Source organism: Rhinopithecus bieti, unplaced genomic scaffold (genome assembly GCF_001698545.2).
Source record: "Rhinopithecus bieti isolate Rb0 unplaced genomic scaffold, ASM169854v2 scaffold_12642, whole genome shotgun sequence".
Taxonomy (NCBI): domain Eukaryota; kingdom Metazoa; phylum Chordata; class Mammalia; order Primates; family Cercopithecidae; genus Rhinopithecus; species Rhinopithecus bieti.
The window spans coordinates 263,574-279,345 of NW_016807465.1; the positions used below are offsets into that span (position 1 = coordinate 263,574).

Sequence of the window (15,772 nt, forward strand, 5' to 3'; positions counted from 1 at the left end):
CACATCAAATAGGCAAAGATATGTAAATGAACATACATAGCCATACATAGATCTACATTTCCTACTAATAGGTAGTCTTTCTAATATGAGTTACATTGGAGAAAATAAGTTTCACATGTTCAAAAACCAAGTAAGATGATTTATCTTACCTCCTGCTGATCTTCTTGATTACAACCCAGTAAGACATACACCAGAATATGTGGAAGAAGATAGATGGTCACTTTGAAATCATGCTTCATCATAATGCTACAGCAGGTGAAAATTTTACTGGCAAGATCATGCCGAACCTGTAAACTCAAAATGTGTAGAGACAGTAACACACTTTAATCTATTGATTAAATGTCAAAAACTAGCATGCAAGATAATTTATCAAGGGCAAGTATTCATTTCCAAATTTTAAAAAAACTTAATTAATTTTTTAATTAAATTATTTGGGGTTGAAGTCATATTTTGTTATGACTTAACTTTTGATTTGCTAACACTGTGGAACTCATAAAATTTTAAAGAGATTTTTTCTTCAAATACAAAGCCAAAAAACAAAAAAAACCTCACAATATTCCACAGCTGAAAATAGTTAACAGTATTCCACATTTCACACATTATATTTTCAGTATATTCATTAAAAAAAAGAAATGTCAGCCGGGCACGGTGGCTCATGTCTGTAATCCCAGCAATTTGGGAGGCCAAGGCGGGTGGACCACGAGGTCGAGAAATCCAGACCATCCTGGCCAACATGGTGAAACCCCGTCTCTAGTAAAAATACAAAACACAAAAACAAAAAAATTAGCTGGTGTGGTGGCGGTTGCCTGTAGTTCCAGCTCCTCGGGAGGCTGAGGCAGGATAATCACTTAAACCAGGGAGGCAGAGGTTGCAGTGAGCTGAGATAGCGCCACTGCACTCGAGTCTGGTGACACAGCAAAATTCCGTCCCCCGCCCACCAAAAAAAAAAAAGAAAATGTCTTGAAGTTACCAACTACAAATTAGTATAATGATATTTTAAAACACTAACAGAAATGTTAAAGGCGGGGCACGGTGGCTTACGCCTGTAATCCCAGTACTTTGTGAAGCAGAGGCGGGCAGATCACCTGATATTAGAATATCGAGACCATCCTGGCTAACACGGTGAAACCCCGTCTCTACTAAAAAAAATACAAAAAATCAGCCAGGCGTGGTGGCGGGCGCCTGTAATTCCAGCCACTTGGGAGGCTGAGGCAGGAGAATGGCATGAACTCGGGAGGCGGAGCTTGCAGTGTGCGGAGATCACTCCACTGCACTCCAGCCTAGGCGACAGAGTGAGACTCCCTCTCAACAACAACAACAAAAAACACAAAGATTAGCGGGGCGTGGCGGCTCATGCCTGTAATTCCAGCTGCTCAGGAGGCTGAGGCGGGAGAATCATTTGAACCCGGGAGACCGAGACTGCAGTGAGCCGAGATCGTACCACTGCACTCCAGTCTGGGGGCAAGAGCAAAACTAAGTCTCAAAAAAAAAGAAATGTGAATTAAAAACAAAAATTATAAATTTTAAATATACTGTAAACATTTTCTCGGAACACAGAGTACCTTTTGTCTATCCAGCATGTAAAATTTCTCATTAAGGTAATAGAAATATACCTGTTTTTCCATAAAAATTCATTTTAAAAATCTTTATGTTTATTTTAGAGGAAGTTCAGATAATATAACTTCTTTTAGAAATGCCATTAGAGTATAATATATCTCTTTATTGAATGTCTTTTTATTTTGTAAAAAACTCTGACATAGCATTTACGTCCTTTTACACAGTATTATTTTACAATATAAAAGGAACAAACATAATGCAATTTTGCACACACATTAAGACTATAGTAATTTTCTTGGTGAAACAATTACTTTTCACTCAGAAACTATTATTCTCTATCAGTAAACATTTTCTTCAAAAATTTCTATGATTATCAGCACAAATACTTCAATGACTATTGCGTGTGTACTATGCATTCAGATAGATGTTCTGGTTTCCTTTAAAATTTCTGTTCAGTGAACAAACTGAACAGGGTTTCTTACCTTTGTTATAAGATAACCTGCCCAAGATGCTGACCATTCTGCAAAGTTACTACCCAATTTACTTAAGTAAATTGGCTTCTTTACTCCAGACCAATCAGTTGACTTCTGAGAACTCTTGTATCTGTAATTTTGAAAATTTGCTTATTAAAAAGATAAATCCACTTGTTTAGAATTTTAGTAAATTACAGCAACTTCTTCAGTGACTACTGTAGTACTGCCTTGCCTTTACCACAATCTGCTTACCTTTTTCCAGCATCCTTCTTAAGGGTGAGGTAGATCATTCTTGCACATCTAAAGTACTTTTAAGGATTCGAGTTTGCCCCCTCGTCTTCCTCAGATCCTTCCAACTTTATTCTTATATAAGAAAAACCTGTTCCTTTGAAGTTCAAGCCACCCAGGTATACTACTATTTTCTAATCCTCATTATGGGCAACTACTCAAGTCACTGATTACCAAACTCACTGATAACTTTAGAACATTGCTCAGGGTTTTCTTTCTTCCCCAGTGTTATTATCATCCTGGGTGACTTCAGTGTCTAGCTGGAACACTTAATTAAGCTCAGAACTTTCCAATGACTTTCTCCTCTACTCATCAGGCTCAGGAATTATCAGGGCTCCCATGCTAATTCAAAGAATTTCTTCACTTCAAAATCAATTATTTAGACACCTCATTGTATGGTCATAGTTTCCTAAATTTCCAGTTTTTTCACCCAGTTATTCCAGCACATCCATTCTCTCTTGTTGAGATCTTCTGTTCCGTGACCCTGCTAAGCTCTCCTGATCTATGACACCCCCATCTCTTTGCCTCTTTCCACAACCATCTTAGTCTGTATGGTCCTTCACTTCTAGCATTCTCTTGGTAATATCAATATCATCTACCCACTCCATCACCACACTGTCTTTTCCAGCAGTATTCATTTGCTAACCTCTCAACCTTGAATCAGTCTAAATATTTGCCTTTACTGAAATGATACTCAGGCCACTGCACCGATACAGGAAAATCACTAACCCACTTATAAGATTAGTACTACTATGTATTCTTAGTCTTCAATGTCAGTGGGCCGCTAAAGTTACAGAATTCCTTCTAAGTTTTCATTATGGCTCTCTTCTGTTTTCCAGTGATTATTTCAAACCATCACCACCCTCCTAAAGTTACCTACACCAAATCCATTGCCACTTTCAGCCAATGAGGTCATCTCCTATACCTCCTACTTCAGAGTAAAAACAAAATCATTGCTTCCCGCAATGAAATCTGTAAACTTAGCTGTGTTCCATCCATTATTTTATCTTTCCCTATTGCAAAAAAAAAAAAAAGAGAGAGATCTTATTCCTTCTAATTCCCTGTAAGGGCCATGGCTCTCCCATTCTAGATGCTCCTTGGGGTCCTTACTATACCAACTATCACTTCTCTCTCACATTACTTCAACATGGCCCTTTCTATTTGCTCCTCAGCATTAACATTTAAACACGTTCACAGAGCTCTCATCTTACAGCTACCCATGTGTAGGATTTTTTGAGTGGCATGGGTTTCTCTCAACTCACCAATAAAAGCTTCGGAAATAACAAATAAATGCCTATACCCAAAGTTTTATACCCAAATTTTATATGTATATAAAATTTCACTGTATTCCAAGTTTCTAACAGTTGAAAAATCCAATAATCTCTCAGTTAACCATCACACTAAACCAGGAAAAAAAAATTCAAATCCCTATTTTGAATTATCACGAGTATAGTTCTCTAGATGATTTTTATCAAAATTATAGTAAACTTAGCTAGAAAACTACTGATACTGGGATACAAGCCAGGCTCTGCCTAGTCACATCCTGATGTTTTCTCCTAAAGTTATTTCTATGGCAATTTTGAACTGCAGTTGTTCTGTCTGGTTCTAAATTTCAATCTCCCAAATACAGTCATCCTTTAATCCAGATTTAGTGATTACATATAAAGAGCCTGAATTAAAGGAAAAAAAAAAAAACATATACTTAAAGTATGGAGTATAAAGGTAGCAAAAATATGAATATGCTTTTAAGAAATTCTGTATTTCCCTAGGTCCTCTGGAGTAAATATCAAGCAGTGCAAGCTATAAAATTGAGCTACAGGCTAACCTAGTATTTTAGTGTTTCATACAAAAGGGAATCAACGCTATTGAAAATGCGCTCTATCAACCTCTTAATTTTATGTGGCTCCAGTTTCAACAAGCAGATCCCAACTAGGTGAATCTCCTAACTTCCATCATTGAGGAACCATTCAAGAGGTTATTCTAACTGCTCAGGTATAAAAGCTAAAGACCAAAAGAATTTTCATTGCTTTGTTAAGATCACACTTTTAAGCGACCACTTAAAAGTTGCTTGCTATGAAAAAAAGAAAACAAGTAGGCAGAAACGTTGGCTTCTACTTCTTATGAAGTAGATGATAGCCAACCTCACAAATTCTGCCCCAAAACTTGCTAAGTACTTTTAATATTATCTCCTTTATTCCTAACAATAACCATCAAAGTGGGTAAAATTATCCATGTTTTCAAAATTAAAAAATTAAAACCTGGAAATGTTAAATAACTTGCCCAAGACTTCAGAGCTAGCAAATGCAAAGCCAACATTCAAACCTAAGCCTGTAACTTATTCAAACCTAAGCTTGTAACTTATGACTCTAAAGGCCATAAACCTTCCAGTAGATTACAGAAATGTTTTGACCTCTACAGGTGCTATACAAAATACAGACTAAGAAAATGGGGGAAGTATGGAGTCCTCAAAAACAAAAATCCAAATTTTAACTTTAGTCTTTTACTTTACTTTTTAAATAATGCTAATAGTGGCCAGGTGCAGTGGCTCATGCCTGTAATCCCAGCACTTTGGGAAGCCCAGGTAGGCAGATCACTTGAGGCCAAGAGACCAGCCTGGCCAACATGATGAAACTCCATCTCTACTAAAAATACAAAAAGTAGCCAGGCATGGTGGCGCATGCCTGTAATCCCAGCTACTTGGGAGGCTGAGGCAGGAGAATTGCTTGAACCCAGGAGGCAGAGGCTGCAGTGAGCTGATACTGCATCACTGCACTCCAGCCTGGGCAACAGAGTGAGACTATGTCTCAAAAATAATAACAGTAATAATTCTTCTTTAATAAGGCTAATAATAATAATGCTAAATAGTCACTTCTTTAATAATGCTAGTCATACAACATAAAATGATGTTTAAAAGATTTCTAAGTATAAAAAATTATCTAGGAAATAAATATGCATACCTCGGGGCTTTTATAAAGAATTTTAGGATAAGTCTAGGCACTGTCTAAGGTTCAAAGAAGTTATTTGTCCAAAGTCAAGTATCTAATGTGCATGGGTACCTAGGGTACCAAAAAGTATAGTTTCTAAATAGAAATAATTTATACTTGTATGGATTTTTTAAAAATATAAAATGCTTCATGAGTTTGCATGTCATCTTGCATATTTCATCAGTCCTAACAAAGTCATTTAAATTTTTTAAGAGATTAAATACACTTTTTTAAAAGTAGAGGGTGAAAATATATTCATGAGGAGAAACTGGGAGTAATGAAAATCTTTATATTGGGCTTATTAAGGCTTTCTGCTTAGCTTTAAACTTTAATTTCTGTATTAATTATACCTATCAAAGGAATTCAACTCACATTCAGTTAAAGTACATTCTTTCAATTTACTACCAGACCGTTGAATTTTTAAAAATCAATCCTTTTAACTTTAATAAATTTATCTGAATATTTAAAGTTGTAGAATTTAACCCAATGAGCAGACTGCACTTCTCATCTAGACAAATTATAAGCATAAATCATAGTGAAAATACATATAAGGAGATATTAAAACACTTTTAATGTTAAAAAACTATATCAAAATCGAATTTTTTTTTTTTTTTTTCCGAGACAAAGTCTCACTCTGTCGCCCAGGCTGGAATGCAATGGCACGATCTCGGCTCACTGCAACCTCTGCCTCCTGGGTTCAAGCGAGTCTCCTGCCCCAGCCTCCCAAGTAGCTGGGATTACAGGTGTGCGCTACTACACCCGGCTAATTTTTGTATTTTTGGTAGAGATGAGGTTTCACCATGTTGGTCAGGCTGATCTTGAACTCCTGACCTTGTGATCTGCCCTCCTCTGCCTCCCAAAGTGCTGGGATTACAGGCGTGAGCCACTGCGCCTGGCCAAAAAATCATACATTAATTTTATATAAAACAATTTTATGAAAATACATTAAATAAGGCTGCATACCTGGTATTTAGATGAGGTTCTAGTATTTCCCGAACATGCTCAGGAAATCTCCTCCACAACTGGTGACCTGGGCCATTGGTCTCCATCTCTCTACAGTCATAAATAGAAAGCAGCTCCTACAAATACATAATTTTACATTTGTCAGTTCACAGTGAAGCAGATAATGCTTTATCTTCATCAATGTTCTACATATTTAGTTATTAAAATACAGCCATAACTCATTTTACTGCACTTCGCTTGATTTGTGCTTCACAGATGCTGTTTTTTTTTTTGTCTGAGTTTTGTTTTTTTTTTTTTAGAAATAGAAGGTTTGTGGCCACTATGCGTGGAGTAAATCTATCAATACCAATTTTCCAACAACATATGCTCACTTCATGTCTCTGTGTCACATGTTGGTAATTCTCAAAATATTTCAAACTTTTTCATTATTACTATATCTGTTACAGTGATATGTGATCAGTGATCTTTGATATTACTGTTGTAATTGCTTTGGGGCTCCACAAACTGTGCCCATATAAGACAGTGATCCTAATCGATAAATGTCTTGTGTGTTCTGACCAGTCCACTGACCAGCCGTTCCGTCCCTCTCCCTCTCCCTGGGACTTCATATTCCCAAAGACATAACAATATTGAAATTAGGCCAATTAATAACCTTACAGTGGCCTCTAAGTATTCATATGAAAGGAGGAATCACACATCTCTCTCTTTAAATCAAAAGCTAGAAACGACTAAGCTTACTAAAGGAGGCATGTCAAAAACCTAGACAAGCCAAAAGCTAGGTGTCTCGCACCAAACAGCCAAGTATAAATGCAAAGAAAAAGTTCTTGGAGGAAATTAAAAGTGTTACTCCAATGAATACATCATATATAAGAAAGAGAAACAGTCTTATTGCTGACATAAAGTTTTAGTGGTCTGGATAAAAGATGAAACTAGTCACAACATTCCCTTAAGCCAAAGTCTAATCCAAAGAAAAACCCTAGTTCTCTCCAATTCTATGAAATCTGAGAGAGGAGAATAAGCTACAGAAAAAAAGTTTGAAGTGATACGACTCAAGGGGCACTTCTTAAAAAACAAACAAACAAAAAAGTTTAAGGCAAACAGAGGTTGGTTCATGAGATTTAAGGAAAAGAAGCTGTCTCTATAACATAAAAGTGCAAGATGAAGAAGCAACTATTGATAGAGAAGCTGCAGCAAGTTATCCAGAAGATCTAGCTAAAATCATTCTATTCTGTTGGAAGAAGATGCTATCCAGGACTTTCACAGCTAGAGAGGAGAAGTCAATGCCTGGCTTCAAAGCTTCAAAGGATAGGTTAATAACTCTCTGGTTAGGGGCTAATGCAACTGGTGACTTTAAATTGAAGTCAATGCTCATTGACGATTCCATACATCCTAGGGCTGTTAGGAATTAGCCTAAATCTAAATATATGCATCTACTATATACTCAAAAATTGAAAATTAGAACAATAAAAGTAAAAAAAATTAAAAAATTAAAAACTATGTGAAATCTACTTTGCCTGTGCTCTATAAATGCAGTGACAAAGCCTGAATGACAACACATCTGTTTACAGCATGGTTTACTGAATATTTTAAGCTCACTGTTGAGACCTACTGGTCATAATAAAAGATTCCTTTCCAAATATTACTGCTCACTGACAATGTACCTGTCACCTGGGAGCTCTGATGGAGCTGTGCAAGGATATTAATGTTGTTTTCGTGCCTGCTAACACAACATCCATTTTGCAGCCCATAGATCAAGGAGTAATTTTGACTTTCAAGTTTTATTACTTAAAGAAATGTATTTTATAAGGCTATAGAGGCCACACACAGTAATTCTTCTGATGGATCTGGGCACAGTAAATTGAAAACCTTCTGGAAAGAATTCACTATTCTAGATATCATTAAGAACATTCATGATTCATGAGAAGTCAAAATATCTATCAACAATAACAGGAGTTTGAAAGAAGTTGATTCCAACCCCTCCTGGATAACTTTGAGAGGCTCAAAACTTCACTGGAGGAACTAAGTATAGAGGTGCTAAAAACGGTGAGAAAACTAGAGTTAGAAGTAGAGCCTGAAGATAGGACTGAATTACTGCCTTCTCATGACAAAATTTGACTGGATGAGGAGTTGCTTTTTATAAGCAAAGAAAGTGGTTTCTGGAGAGGGAATCTACTGTGGTTCCACTCAAAATGCTGTGAACACTGTTCAAGTGACAACAAAGGATTTAGAACATTACAAAAACTTAGTTGACTAAGCAGTGGCAATGTTTGAGAGGACTCATTCAAATTTTGAAAGAAGTTCTACTACAGGGAAAATGGTATCAAACAGCATCACGGGCTACAGAGAAACCTTTCATGAAAGGCAATTGATGTGGCAAACTTCATTGTCTGATTTTTCTAAGAAATTGCCACAGCCATCCCAACCTTCAGCAACTACCACCGTAATTAATCAGCACCATCAACATTGAGGCAAAATCTTCCACCAGCAAAACCATTATGACTTGCTGAAGGCTCAGATGATGGTTAGCATTTTTAAGCAACAAAGTATTTTTTAAATAAAGGCATGTACACTGGTTTTTAGACATGATGCTATTGCACACCTGATAGACTATAGTATAGTGTAAACATAACGTTAATATGCACTGGGAAACCGAAGAATTCATGTAACTCGCTTTATAGAGATACTTGCTTTATTGTGGTGGTCTGGAACTGAACCCATACTATCTCTGAGTTATGCTTATACATAGAAAAATAAACAGAATTTTATAGTTTTAGAGCTGTGAACGTCCTTAGGACATTTATTTCAATGCCTAGAATGATTTAAGTAACTTACTTAGGTCACAAAGCTGAGGCAGTAGTATATATTTGTATATACATACAAACATTTTGAAAGTAACTATACCTATAATAATTGCTTAAGAGGTATGCTTCTGTACTCTAAAATGTTTATCATGAACTTGTATAACTTTGATAAAAGTGAGAATTAAAACAAATAGGAGTTTCACAAGTATAGAATTTACAACATATTTGAATTAAACAATTTAAAGCCAGTAATGACTATATCCACTCTTACCTGAATGGCATAGGCAGCTGAATCTTGAGCTCGGCTATTATCAGCATACGCAAGGTAAGCTCTTGTTAGCTCCATCAATAATCCATAGGCAAAGCTTGAATCTTCTACTCCAGTCTCAATTAGAAAAAAAAAAGAAAATTCCAGGATAACTGCTATAAATTTTCTTAGGTGTATTGCTTCTTCCATGGTGAATTTAACTTAACTGCCTAAGTGAATTTAACTTAGACAAAGGAAAAGACAGTGAGGTTCAAACTAAGTTTGGTAGTAAGACTACAATATAATCTGTAGCTACAAAGCCAAAATGTAAAGCTTTTTAGGCTATTTCTAAGGTGTACAAAAAATTATTCAACTTTTGCATATCTCTGACAATTTGCAGTGTTGGTTTTTTAACCCTTAAAAAGCAAAATGTAGGCCAGGCACAGTGGCTCACACCTGTAATCCCAGCACTTTGGGAGGCCAAGGAGGACGGATCATGAGGTCAGGAGTTCAAGATCAGACTGGCCAATATGGTGAAACCCCATCTCTACTAAAAATACAAAAATTAGCCAGGCGTGGTGGTGCGCACCTGTAATCCCAGCTACTCGAGAGGCTGAGGCAGGACAATCACTTGAATCCAGGAGGCAGAGTTTGAAATAAGCTGAGATCGTGCCACTGCACTCCAGCCTGGCTGACAGAGCAAGACTTTGTCACACACACACACACACACACACACACACACACACACACACACAAAAAGCAAAACGTATACATGGCATCTCCTACATTGCATTCTGTAGAGCCAAAGAGTCATTTGAGAAACTCTAAGAAATAATTTTAATATACTCATATATTATAACTCTTGGAGATATATTCTTAGAGATTCACAATGCACACAGATACATAAAAAGTCACTTTAAAAAAAAAAGTCACATTTAATTTTGTTCTATATGGATTTCCCAAACTCATATGACTATAAAACATTATTATTGTAATATCCTGGAAACTAGTTTTCCATGGAAACACTAGCAATAATGATTAAAAAGTAATATTTAAATAATTGATTAGGCTTGTTAAGTACTGTCATTATTATATTTGGAAGCTTTATTTACAAGAATATAACACCCTGGATGGTGTTCAAACTTTATTGCTTTTGGCTAAAGGTTTCTGCAACAGTATTAAGAAACAAACTCAGAGGTTAACTAATTGTCTGGTTCTAGGTGATAAGGATAACCTGAATAGTTCTTTGTAAATGGAATATATAAACCTCAATAGGACAGAGAACTCTTTTGTCATTCCAAATTTCCACTACTTACCACAAACGTAAAATCTTTTCCTTGAGTTTCAGTTGTTGAGAAATCTAATCGACCTGGATCTATCGCCCCCAGTTCCCCTAAACATTCCCCACAGAGCAACCGAGCTTGAGAGTTTGCATCTTGGCAACCTTTCAAAAGCACGGTCACCAACTGTGAGATAATAGGTTCTACTGTTTCACTGTCTGTTGCATACTTTATCAGTTTTTCCTAAAATAAAAGTAGAAAGAAAATTTATTTGTAATTTCTACAAACTAGTATGTTTTCCTGAGCTAGGAAGCCTAAAAATATTAAGGAATATCTAACATAAATATTGACAAAATTAAATTTCTGTATCTGCAATCTTTCCAGCTAGTTTTTGATGAGTTCGCATCTAATATAGCTCACAATATGTCCTATACAATTAGAATCATTAAATGTCTGACAGTCTTTAATCATTAATCCATTAAACAAGCAGTTACTGTGCATTCTATCAGTATACAAAAAAATCAGTAAAACAAGTCTTAACAAGTTCACAGTCTAAAAGAAAAACAGACAAATAACTAAAATATCATATGATATGTACAATAACAAATATATAGCAAAGAAGCAATGAATAAGAAAAAAAACAGTAACTTTTAAAAGCAGTGGACAGATATTTCAGTAGATAAGTGAAGGAGGAACAACTATTAGTTAAAACAAGAAGTTTGAAAAGTGTATAAAAACTAGTAAAGAAGGAAAAACGATATAAAAAAAAGGGTTCTGTGAGGACGGAAAAAAAGAGGTAGGAAGAAAGAGGTAGCCTAATGATATAAATATGTTAATTCAAATAGTCTTTTTTCAGCTATCTCTTCAGGATGCTGTAATGAATAAAATGTTAAGTAAGAAGAAACTATTCTGAAGACAGTGAAGATTTAGATATTGTACTTGTGTGATCACTTTAAAATTACTTCATTTATATTATATTCTTTCTAGCAAAAGTAAAGTGCATAGGGGCATCTCAAACTCCATGTTAGAACCATAATGAGTAATACAAATTAGAGTAATACATTTCAAAAGAAAAACAAAAAGACATTTAATCTTATCCAGAATCTTCAATAGATGATTTCTTAAATAACATTACAGATTAATTCAGCTGTAAAGACTGCCCCCCCCCCCCCACCCCGCCACACACACACACCCTGGTAATCAGTTAAAAGTAAAACTCAGATAAGAAGTGTCACTTTTTATATACACTAAATGTCCATATGTACTTGGGTCTATTTCTAGACCTCCTATTCTTTCCCACTGGTCTGGTTATTCATATACTAGTTACCTCTTTGTTATAACTGTAGTGGCTACAAAGTATATTAATGTTTGGTTGGGCTACTATATTCTCATAACCTTTTTTTTTACAGGGGGAGTTTACCAGCTATTTTACATGTTTTATTTTCCATATGAACATTATTATAAACCTCCTACAGTTAAAAAAAAAAAAAACTTTGGCAACATTTTCATTGGGGTTGCATTATATTAATTAACCTAAGGAGAAATGAAATCGTTATAACGTCAACCTATCCAATAAGGGATTGATATAGCTTAGATATCTGTCCCCTCCAAATCTCATATTGAAATGTGATCCCCAGTATTGGAAACGAGACCTGGTGGCAGGTGTTTGGGTCACAAGGGTGGATCCCTTATGAACGGCTTGGTGCCATCCCTGTGGTAATAAGTGAGTTCTTTCTCTATTAGTTCAGGTGTGAGTTGGACTCCATTAGTTCAAGTGAGAACTGGTTATTTGAGAGCATGGCACTCTTCCCATCACTCTCTTGCTCCCTCTCTCACCATGTGATATACCAACTCCCCTTCCCCTTCTGCTATGAGTAAAGGCTCAGGCTTGCTGAAACTATCATCAGAAGCAGATGCTGGCACCATGCTTCTTGTAAAGGTTGCAGAACCATAAGCCAAATAAACCTCTTCTTTTTAATAAATTACCCAGCCTCAGGGTAATTTACTATAATTCCTTTATAGCAAAGCAAATAGACTAAAACAGTGATGGTTTCCATTTAGTCAAATCTATTACCCTTTTGTGTCTTTCAGAAGCATTTAAAAATTTTCCTCTTGTTGGTTTATGCATTTCTTGTTAAGTTTATTCTCAGCTATATTGTTTTCCTGTTGCTATTGTAAATGGGGTATTCCAGAAACTTTTCTACCTGGTTACTGCTTATCATATGAAAATTATTAATTTTTATGTTAATTTTATATCCCCTACTTCACTGAATTAATCTGTGGTCGAGTTAGTTTTATCAGTAATACTCTATAATTTCCAAAGTATATTAGCATAAGAAATGGAGACAGTTTTACACCTTTTCCAATTCTTATGTCTCTGATAAGCATATCATCTGTAAATAAAGATAGTTTTACATCTTTTCCAACTCTTATCTCTCTGACTGCTTTTTTTCCCTAAATTCCTTAGCCAGTACCTCCAAGTGAATGTTAAATAGTGCAGGTAATAGGAAACCTTGCTTTCAGTGGGAATGTTTCTTGTTTCCCATTAAGTATGTGTATATATGTACGTAAGCATGGGTACGTACCCATACATACATATATAAACATGCATACATACACATACATATATATTATAAATTAAGATAAAATTCATCAGTTTCTGTTTTCTTTAGTGTTTTCATTTGAAGTAGGTGATGAAATATGTCAAAGTCTATTCAGCATCTATGGAAATAACAGCATGATTTTCTCTTTAGATCTATTAATATAGTGAATTATATTCATGGATTGCTAAGTATTAACTATCTTTGCAATACTGGAATAAAATGCAACTGGTCATGGGGTACTGTGGGTTTGGTTTTTTTGTTTTGTTTTGTTTTTTTGAGACAGGGTCTCGCTCTGTTGCCCTGGCTGGAATGTAGTGGCATGATCTTGGCTCACTGCAGCCTCAAACTCCCCAGGCCAAGGTGATCTTCCCACCTCAACCTCCAAGTAGCTTGGACGTTAGGCATGTGCCACCACGCCTGGCTAATTTTTGTATTTTTTGTAGAGATGGGGTCTTGCTACATTGCTCAGGCTGGTCTCGAACCCTTGGGCTCAAGCAACCCATGTGCCTTGGCCTCCCAAAATGTTGGGATTACAGGCATGAGCCACTACACCCAGCATGGGGTATTTTCTTAATGTGAAATTGATTTGTTTGATAACATTTCATTTATAATTTTTTGCACTGATATTAATATGATAATCTTTAATTTTTTGTTTCATGCTATCTTTTTTGGGTCCACTGAACACTGTTATATATTGCTGCTTTTTTAAAAGCGGAAGTTTTCTTTCATCTCCTATACTCCAGGACAATTTAAACACCATTGAGACTATTTAGTTTGTGAAAATTTGATTAAAAATCCCCTCATCTGGGACTGGTGCTTTCCTATGGATCAAGTTCTTTTATAATATTCTCTATTTCTCCTACAGAAACTAATCTTTTAAGCTTTCTATTTCAGCTAGAGTCCATTTTGATACACTATATATTCCAGGAAAAGTATACATGTTTACAAATGTATTTGTGTAAAAGGGTACAAAGTAGTCTCTTGTGATTTTTAAATACCGTCTATGTTTCAACAGTTTATTATTTACATATTTGACATTTATCAGTTTTGCTAGGTTTTCAAAGACCTAGAATTTTACTCATTAATTAATTTTACTGCTTTCTGTTCTCTACATTTCTTTTATTTTTATTATTTTCTTCCTGTACTATCTTTTCTTAAATAGTTTTAATGAAGTATTTGTTTCACGTACTATAAAATTCACTCTTTTAAGGTATACAAATGAATAATCTTTAGTATATTCACAAGTTTTAGTATATTGAAGTATATCACAAGTGCAACCATCACTTCTGTTTAATTTCAGAACATTTTTACCATCTCAAAAGGAATCTGTATCCATTAGCAATCACTCCCCATTTCCCCCAAACCTCCTAACCCTAGGCAACCAGTAATCTACCTTCTATCTCTATGAATTTGTTTATTTAGGAATACCAAAGATTGCCAGCAAACCACCAGAAGCTCTCAAAAGGAACCAACCCTGCCAACACCTTCATCTCAAACTTCTAGCCCATGGGAACTGTGAGACAATAAACTTGCTTATGTTGTTTAGTCATTCAGTTTGTAGTACTTTGTTATAGCAGCCCTAGTAAACTAACACAAAGAGCCAACTAATACAATAATCAATTTGAATATGAATGTTCTATCTGCTCTTTAGAATAAAGTATGCTTCTATTATCAAGGTGTAATGTCTGACATTTATTCACAATAGCTACTTTACTGATTATGTTATTTAGATCTTCCATGTATTTATCTACTAACTTATACTGAGAATAGCATGGTAGTCTCCTTTTATTGAGTTTCTATATATATCTTCTTAAGCTTCTTATTTTGGCTTTATCAAGGTGGCTGGTGTATTATTTGGAGCATATTAATAACTATTAAATCTTCCTTATGAATTACGGCTTTAGGCATTAAAAAGTATCCATTTTGGTCATATTTAATGCTTTTTGGCTTCAGTTCTATTTTGTTTGGAATTCCTGCTTTCATTTATACTTTCCACTTAGCTGGATAATTTTGCTTATCCCCTTATTTTTGGCCTTTCTGAATCACTTTATTTTAGGTATGTATCCTACATGTGGCAGAGAGTTGTTTCTTGCTTTGTAAGCCAATTTGTAAATTTTTTTCTTTTAAGGTTGTTCACACTCACTAATGTGACTGAGATGCTTGGCCACAATTCTGTCAGATTTTTTATTATAATACAGTGAATTGAATTTAATTATACTACAGTATACTATAATTAGTGCTTTCTTCCCTCTATTCTGTTTTGTGTTTAAGAAATCATTTATTTGGGGCCAGGCGCGGTGGCTCATGCCTGTAATCCCAGCACTTTGGGAGGCCAAGGCAGGTAGATCACAAGGTCAGGAGCTCGAGACCATCCTGGCTAACATGGTGCAACTCCATTCTCTACTAAAAAATATTTTTAAAAAATTAGCCGTGCGTGGTGGTGGGCACCTGTAGTCCCAGCTACTTGGGAAGCTGAGGCAGGAGAATGGAGTGAACCCAGGAGGCGGAGCTTGCAGTGAGCCGAGATTGTGCCACTGCATCCAGTCTGGGTGACAGAACGAGACTCTGTCTCAAAA

At 35.6% G+C, this 15,772-nt stretch overlaps 1 protein-coding gene across 1 annotated transcript in view; it reads right to left on the minus strand.

Annotated features, from left to right (window-relative positions):
• Positions 1-15,772, minus strand: part of ATR (ATR checkpoint kinase) — a 132,180-nt gene that overhangs the window by 60,902 nt on the left and 55,506 nt on the right. The window contains 6 exon segments of the mRNA XM_017882270.1: positions 150-287; positions 2,040-2,160; positions 6,266-6,381; positions 9,338-9,451; positions 10,630-10,836; positions 12,798-12,804. Coding sequence (XP_017737759.1) covers positions 150-287; positions 2,040-2,160; positions 6,266-6,381; positions 9,338-9,451; positions 10,630-10,836; positions 12,798-12,804 — 703 coding nt within the window.